The following is an 8,731-nucleotide window of genomic DNA, read 5'->3' as shown; positions in this document are numbered from 1 at the left end:
GTGTGTTTTCTGTCTGTGCTCATTGTGTTTCCTGGGTGCATGTTTGTGTGTGTGAGTGGTGTGTGTGTGTTTGTATGTGTGTCTGCTTTGCTGTGTCATCGCCCTCAGACCTGTACCTAGCACCATTATGACCTCCTTCTAACCTGTAGGAGGTGTCTGTGCGGAGCGAGAGAGAGAGGACAGTGGGACACCGCTGCTCCAGACGACGGACTGCAAGAGCCTACCCAACCTACAACACAGGCATGGGACAGTAACCAACCACCCTGGAGCATACAGTATAGAGCTCATCTTATCGGTCAACTTCAAGACTGGAGTGTTGCTGGTACTTGGAGACTTCCTGTCTAGCATTGAGAGCAGCAGTGACAGTCAGCCCTGGCAGCCGGCAGTGGACAGTAGGCAGGCAGCGAGCAGAGAGAGAGAGAGAGCGCTATGAGTGTGTAACTGGGCCTGCGGGTCCCGGGGGAGAGCGGAGGAGTACTGTTACACTCCCTGACAGACCTTATACATGTTTCATCTGCTGCTTGGAGAACAGACACCTCCTTTGTTGTCTAATCCAGCCCTCTCTCCTGGTCCGAGACGCTGCTGCGAACCACTAGCCTTGTCGTCACCCGACGACCAGCAACAGCCACACATCTCCCCAAAGCTGAGGACCAGGCCAGGCCCAGGGTATCTGAAGGACTCACCTCCTCACCTGTCAGGCCATGCACAGGGACATGGAGTAAGCTAACCTCGAAAATCAGTGGTGAGGAACTAGAAGAGTATATAAGGATATATGAGAGATCAGTAAATGAGGACAACCCAGGATTTTTAAGGGTCTGTGCTGTTGGAGCATCTTGGCACCTGACTCTCAACAGCCAGCTACCGCCTCAGCTTCCGCCAACTCAGCTCCCAGCAAGCCGGTCAACTACTAAAACGGCGAGCCAGCCAGCACTTCTCCTCCAATATCTACCCTCCTAGTAGCAGTCTCTGAGTGGGAGTGTGATTGTGTGTCTGTGTGTGTGAGTCCGAGCCACGACCATGAACGAGAACTTACGGCCCCCGTCGCTCCAGGTGAGCGTTCCCCGCGATGCCCCTGCCTACTCGGATGGGGGAAACGGCGGGGTCTTGGATGGTCCTGTGTGGTCAAGCTCGTCCACCCCAACGCTACGACGCAAGCGCTTCAAGATGCGTCGCATGAAGAACGTGCCCAGCGAGAGGGAGAATGAGAAGGACAGGGGCAGGCTAGTGAATGGGTGGCTAGTCTCCAATTTGGGTTCCAAGGAGTACCTGCAGCTGCCCTCCATCGAGATCACCCCGTCCAGCGACGAGGATGGGGCCTCCTGGTCCAACTTCTCTACGCCCAGCGCCTCACCCCGACGCAAGCGCTTCCTGCTCCGCAAGTGGCTGAGGGTGAGAGAGAAGAAGGAACACACCGGCAGCGAGAGCAGGTTGGTATGGAGTATTACCTCCCCCAAAACAAAAACCCTGCCCTTTTCTCTTTTAGTAGACGCTCTTATCCAGAGCGACTTACAGGAACAATTAGAGTTAAGTGCATTGCTCAAGGGCCCAGCGCTCTTAACTGCTAGGCTACCTCCTGTCTCACCCTTAAACCCTTCATGCTGCTTTGAGCCTGCTGTCACTGTCCACTAACGTTTTGGTCAGTACTAACACTAACAGAAAGAACAAGGTCCTTGTCATGTTAGAATGTCCGTTTTTTTATTGAGCTGTAAGATGATTATTATTCAAAGGTTTATGATTGTGAGGCTGCAGCCTGCTGCCCATTGTATTCAACATTATAGCTGAAGGTGAAGCACATTTTTAACACACCACGAGGCAGGAACTAATGCTGTCAGTTATAGCACCTCAATGCAGCATTCAAATGCACCATTACCTAGAGGTGACACAATCTATCAGAATGTCCCTGCGGAACTGCACATAGACGTATTTAGAGAACATAGAGGCCTAGGGTCAGTGGATTAATGTTTGACTGCAGCCGAGTGCTTTTGTTACTGTGCATTTCCATGTAAAAAGACCAATGAGCACTAGTTTCAAGTTGTATTGTTACATGCACAGGATACAGCAGGTGTAAAACAGTACAGTGACACGCTTAACCTCTGAGCTCTTTCCCAATAATACACAATAGAAGTAGTAATATACTGTAGATAAGAAATCAAACGTGAAATGTGAGAGAACACAGAAAGAAAATAACGAGAATGCAGTGATATACATGTCTTCTATACAGGTCAGTGCAGTGATATACAGGTCTTCTATACAGGTCAGTGCAGTGATATACAGGTCTTCTATACAGGTCAGTGCAGTGATATACAGTTCTTCTATACAGGTCAGTGCAGTGATATACAGTTCTTCTATACAGGTCAGTGCAGTGATATACAGTTCTTCTATACAGGTCAGTGCAGTGATATACAGGTCTTCTATACAGGTCAGTGCAGTGATATACAGTTCTTCTATACAGGTCAGTGCAGTGATATACAGGTCTTCTATACAGGTCAGTGCAGTGCCAGGACTGTTATTACAATTTGCAGGGGTACTGGAGTGATTGAGGAAGGAATGTACATGTAAACAAAGGTAAAACTGTCTGGTAGCTGGATAAATACTCATGGTAATAATAATCGCAATTAACAATATACTAACATGTGAAGTTCATAGGAGCACATTTGGTGTCAAATGAAAGCTAATCTATATATTTTTTAATTAAGGCATATATACATTTTTCCAACCATTTTCCATCCTAGAAATTAGGAATAAGCAAAGGCTTTGAATTCTGGTCAAATTCATCTCTTTCCATTTACTGTAGCCCTTTCACTCACTGAACACCAACCGACACCGGACGTTCATGGACGTTGAAAAGTTGTTGAAATTTGGTCAGTCCAAATCTGAACCAATCATAGCTGTCTGTTTCACAGGTAGAGTAGGGTATAGGTCAGTACAATACAGCACATTACTCAACACAATCTTGTCTCGGAGCTCTACGGACAATCCCTTCGTCCTCATGGCTTGGTTTTTGCTCTGACATGCATTGTCAACTTTGGGACCTTATATAGACAGGTGTGTGCTTTTCCAAATCATGTCCAATCAATTGAATTTACAACAGGTGGACTCCAATCAAGTTGTAGAAACATCTCAAGGATGATCAATGGAAACAGGATGCACCTGAGCTCAATTTCGAGTCTCATATCAAAGTGTCTGAATACTTATGTATATAAGGTGCCCAAAAAACAAAAAACCTGTTTTCACTTTGTCATTATGGGGTATTGTGTGTAAAACTATTTTAATCTATTTTAGAATAAGGCTGTAACGTAACAAAATTTAGAAAAAGGGAAGGGGTCTGAATACTTTACCGGATGTTAATCCACATCACTTACTGTAGTTCAATAACTAAAAGAGATATTTTCAAACTCAAGGTGTCATATAATAGCTGACACCCCATTCTTTCTGCAAACATCTTTGAATTTTAATTTGGAGTAGATATTTAACAGAGTTTTGGGAAAACGTGGTCACGTAAAAAACTGAGGGAGATTTTAATGTCATTCTGTTACCAAACTTTACATCTGCACTGTTCTTCGAGTAAATGTATTTTTGTCAATTTTACAGTGGAAATTGTTAAAAGCAGTCATTGTGCATAGAGTTTTGTTTAACTTTGCAATCAATGGTCTTAGTTTGGCATACTTTTAAAGTCTCAGCGTCATTCTGTTACCATGGAATTGCCCTACTGTATCGAGTTGGGGAAGAAACTGTCACGGTTTAAGAAGCAGAGAATTCCTTAGCACATATGGTCACATGCGGAGATCATCCGTTCACCCACACCACGTCTCACAAAGACACGGCGGTTGGAACCAAAAATCTCAAATTTGGACAAATTTGGACATTGCTCATGTTTCTTGGCCCAAGCAAGTCTCTTCTTCTTATTGGTGTCCTTTAGTAGTGGTTACTTTGCAGCAATTCGACCATGAAGGCCTGATTCACACAGTCTCCTCTGAACAGTTGATGTTCAGATGTGTCTGTTACTTGAACTCTGTGAAGCATTTATTTGGGCTGCAATTTCTGAGGCTGGTAACTAATGAACTTATCATCTGCAGCAGAGGTACAGTGAGGGAAAAAAGTATTTGATCCCCTGCTGATTTTGTATGTTTGCCCACTGACAAAGACATGATCAGTCTATAATTTTAATGGTAGGTTTATTTGAACAGTGAGAGACAGAATAACAACAAAAAAATCCAGAAAAACGAATGTCAAAAATGTTATTAATTGATTTGCATTTTAATGAGGGAAATAAGTATTTGATCCCTCTGAAAAACATGACTTAGTACTGGGTGGCAAAACCCTTGTTGGCAATCACAGAGGTCAGACGTTTCTTGTAGTTGGCCACCAGGTTTGCACACATCTCAGGAGGGATTTCGTCCCACTCCTCTTTGTAGATCTTCTCCAAGTCATTAAGGTTTCGAGGCTGACATTTGGCAACTCGAACCTTCAGCTCCCTCCACAGATTTTCTATGGGATTGAGGTCTGGAGACTGGCTAGGCCACTCCAGGACCTTACTGTGCTTCTTCTTGAGCCACTCCTTTGTTGCCTTAGCCGTGTGTTTTGGGTCATTGTCATCCTGGAATACCCATCCACGATCCATTTTCAATGCCCTGGCTGAGGGAAGGAGGTTCTCACCCAAGATTTGACGGTACATGGCCCCGTCCATCGTCCCTTTGATGCGGTGAAGTTGTCCTGTCCCCTTAGCAGAAAAACACCCCCAAAGCATAATGTTTCCACGTCCATGTTTGACGGTGGGGATGGTGTTCTTGGGGTCATAGCTCTTTGGTCTTGGCCATGGTGGAGAGTTTGGAATCTGATTGATTGATTACTTCTGTGGACAGGTGTCTTTTATACAGGTAAGAAGCTGAGATTAGGAGCACTCCCTTTAAGAGTGTGCTCCTAATCTCAGCTCGTTACCTGTATAAAAGACACCTGGGAGCCAGAAATCTTTCTGATTGAGAAGGGGTCAAATACTTATTTCCCTCATTAAAATGCAAATCAATATATAACATTTTTGACATGCGTTTTTCTGGATTTTTTTGTTGTTATTCTGTCTCTCACTGTTCAAATAAACCTACCATTAAAATTATCGACTGATCATTTCTTTGTCAGTGTGCAAAGGTACAAAATCAGCAGGGGATCAAATACTTTTTTCCCTCACTGTAACTCTGGGTCTTCCATTCCTGTGGCGGTCCTCATGAAAGCCAGTTTCATCATAGTGCTTGATGGTTATTGCGACTGCACTAGAAGAAAGTTTCAAAGTTCATGAAATGTTCCGTATTGACTGACATTCATGTCTTAAAGTAATGATGGTCTGTCGTTTCTCTTTGCTTATTTGAGCTGTTCTTGCCATAATATCGACTTGGTCTTTTACCAAATAGGGCTTCTGTATACCACCCCTACCTTATCACAACACAACTGATTGGCTCAAACGCATTAAGAAGGAAATACATTTCACAAATTAACTTTTAAGAAGGCACACCTGTTAATTGAAATGCATTCCAGATGACTACCTCATGAAGCTGGTTGAGAGAATGTCATTAGTGTGCAAAGCTGTCGTCAAAGGGTGATTATTTGAAGAATCTCAAATCTCAAATATATTTTGATTTGTATAACACTTTTTTGGTTACTACATGATTCCATATGTGTTATCAATTTGATGTCTTCACTATTATTCTACAATGTAGAAAATAGTAAAAAATTATGAAAAACCCTTGAATGAGTAGGTGTTCTAAACTTTGAGTGATAGTGTATGTCGGACATACTGCCCTTTCATAATGTTAGGAAGCAGCCCTCTTTGGCATTCCCACAAGTTTTCAGTTAAACTTTAAAGAGTTACATTTTTCAGTTTTAAGGTTAAAGTTTAAGCCCGGTAGAGTTGCATCCTTAGTTTACAAAGATCAGTCAACCCAGACAGCCCACTTGGTACAAACGTTAATTCAACATCTATTCCACATTCGTTCAATGTAATTTCATTGAAATTATGTGGAAACAACGTTGATTCAACCAGTGTGTGCCCAGTGGGAGGATTGCACTGGAGTAACACACACGCACACTAACGTCAAGTATTTATTTCACTGTTCGTCGACATCTGTTGTTTACGAAGCATGTGATTCATAAAATTGGATTTGTTAGCAAATTACACAATTAGATGGGAACCTGCAGTGCAGACTGTATTATTGTCATGTTCATGGGAATGGAGGAGCTTCTAGTTCTGCTGGGATTTATTCTCCCTCTCCCCCAGCAGGGAGCAGAGATGGTAGCAGCAGATGGTAGACATACAGAGGGTGATTACGCCATGTCCATGCCATTTGACTGAAAACATATATTTTACCAAGAGGCATGTGTGCATAACCCTGTCAGCTCCGTAAGTTAGAAAAACTGGACCATTACCATCTCAGACTAATCACATCTATATCCCCCTCTAGGGATGCAAAAACAGTTTGTTCACACCTTATTATCAGTCATTGGTTCACATACACATAGAGTATTCCTTTCTGCTGCTGAATAGTCCTGTCTTGGTCTGTTTTGCTGTGAGAGAAGTGATGGATGAAGACTGAAAAAACTAACAGTGGGCCACCACTACTCAATATTAATAATCCCATCATCAATTATTTATTTGGCAGTATTGCAGACCCAAACTATTTTCATCTTGTTGGGTAGAGGCGACACAGCTAGCGAACATAACGAGATATTAAAATGTTTCTCCATCTCCACTTTTGTAGCCCTAAAGGAACCCCTGCCTCTGACGGCCTCTGCAGCACACAGCCATGAATTAAGCATTCATAAAAGAAGCTGTGACAAATGACAGCACACTTATTTCAGGGCTGTGCCGTTGATCCAGACTTAACCCACATTTGATGCCTGTTTGTCATATGCTGCTCTGGCTCCAGCGTTCTCCTCCCACTCTTTATATTGCTATGATTTACAATGTAGTGCAATGGGGGCTGTCAGTGCCAGCAGGGCGTGTAAGTGCATGGTCAGAGCAGCCTTGATGGGAACAAGGCACTGCTTCTTGCCCAGGTGATGTAGTGTAGTGAGGGAAGGTGGGGGATGGTCTGCTGGAAGCTATACATCCCCTGGCTGGCTCTCAGTTACAATATGGTGGCCATATTAGAGATTCTATGTGCATCCCCTCGCAGTCGCAACACCACAATACATTTACTTCATGCATTATTCACTCACACCGTATATCTCTGAAAATGGATGGTCTGTCATACTAGCCTTTGCACACCAATAAAGTACGGTTTCCAGGTTTCCTTGTTTGCAGTGAGGTTCTGTCTGTAGCAAGTATCAGGTGAAGCCATTGTAGTAACATCTGGTTCAAGGCCATTGTCAGTGTACTTGAAAGCAATGCAATAAGCATTCCTTGTGTTGTAATTGTCCCTGTCACCACAACAAGCAGGGAAAAGCCCTTAAATTGTATTGAATGCCCTGAACTCAGTCATTTCAACATTGCAAAAAAGTAAATCTGTTACAGAGGAAGTATTGTTTTATTGTTACATTCTTACTCAAGGGTTATTGTGTGTATAAAAATGTGACTATGAGCTGTCTGTTTCACAAGGTAAATCTTGTAACCTGAAGGAATGGATGACTCTAGTTTCTACGGCTACAGGTAACTACAGCTTCAGTCCAAGCTCAAGTGCGACCTAGCTGTGTATTTAGTCAGTTAATGTATAAACATGGTACGATGGCATTAATAGTTAAACTGGCTTGTGTGACTTATGGACCCCTCCGAACATTCTTAGCACATTTTAGTTGGACTTCACAGAGAACACCCATCAAACATGCTGTGAGTACAGTACCCTAACTAATGATAATGCTATAGGTTGTACCAAGGGTGAATACTGGGCCATCGTTTATGCCCTATTCCTTAGGAGTTGGCTGAATTTCTGTACGTCAATCCAAGACAATACACAACTATGTGTACTTTGTCTGACTCAAAACAGTGTTTCAAATGAGCGTCTAGGCCTAATCATTGCCAAAGATGTGTTTGATAGGGTCTGAAGGTGTCTTAGATGTACTGTTGTCTGTCTAGAGTTGGAATTGTTTCAATGGCAAATATATTCCAGTTTGTATGCAAATCAGACAGTGTGGATTGTCTATCATTCTTTCATGCAGCAGTAAGATTGAAAGTGAGACAGTCAGACATGGTATGACACTTTTTTCAGTCAGAGACTTCAAGTTATGAAAAACACTTTTAGCCTTGAAGCAGATTCAGGTCAGATATTTCCAATCTCTGACACAAGGGACGACTCTGTTAGGAGAATATATTGGAGTTGGGTCTTCATTAAGTGTCTTACCAGATATCAAAACTGATCTATATCAAAACTGATCCAGATATCAAAACTGATCCATATCAAAACTGATCCAGATATAAAAAAATATCCATATGTACTGTATGACATCCAATAAAGTATTTGTTACAGTTTTAGATAAGTAATCTTGTTATACATCAAACTTACCCATTGGTTTGTGCGAGTAACTTACTGTAGTTAAAGTGAGGGAAAAAAGTATTTGATCCCATGCTGATTTTGTATGTTTGCCCACTGACAAACACATGATCAGTCTATAATTTTAATGGTAGGTTTATTTGAACAGTGAGAGACATAATAACAACAAAAAAATCCAGAAAAACACATGTCAAAAATGTTATTAATTGATTTGCATTTTAATGAGGGAAATAAGTATTTGACCCCTCTGCAAAACA

At 42.4% G+C, this 8,731-nt stretch overlaps 1 protein-coding gene across 1 annotated transcript in view; it reads left to right on the top strand.

Annotated features, from left to right (window-relative positions):
- Window positions 1–1,017: 1,017 nt before the first annotated feature.
- The window catches only part of LOC311102278 (protein Aster-B-like), a gene marked incomplete at its 5' end in the record, with an annotated part of 118,723 nt that continues 111,009 nt past the window's right edge, over window positions 1,018–8,731 (top strand). The window contains one exon of the mRNA XM_084143569.1: window positions 1,018–1,427. Within this exon, the coding sequence (XP_083999695.1) occupies window positions 1,018–1,427 (410 nt within the window). The remainder of the gene's footprint in view (window positions 1,428–8,731) is intronic.

The sequence above is a fragment of the Coregonus lavaretus genome (genome assembly GCF_964263955.1).
Source record: "Coregonus lavaretus genome assembly, chromosome: 26".
Classification (NCBI taxonomy): Eukaryota; Metazoa; Chordata; class Actinopteri; order Salmoniformes; family Salmonidae; genus Coregonus; species Coregonus lavaretus.
This window is presented reverse-complemented; position numbering and strand designations above follow the sequence as displayed.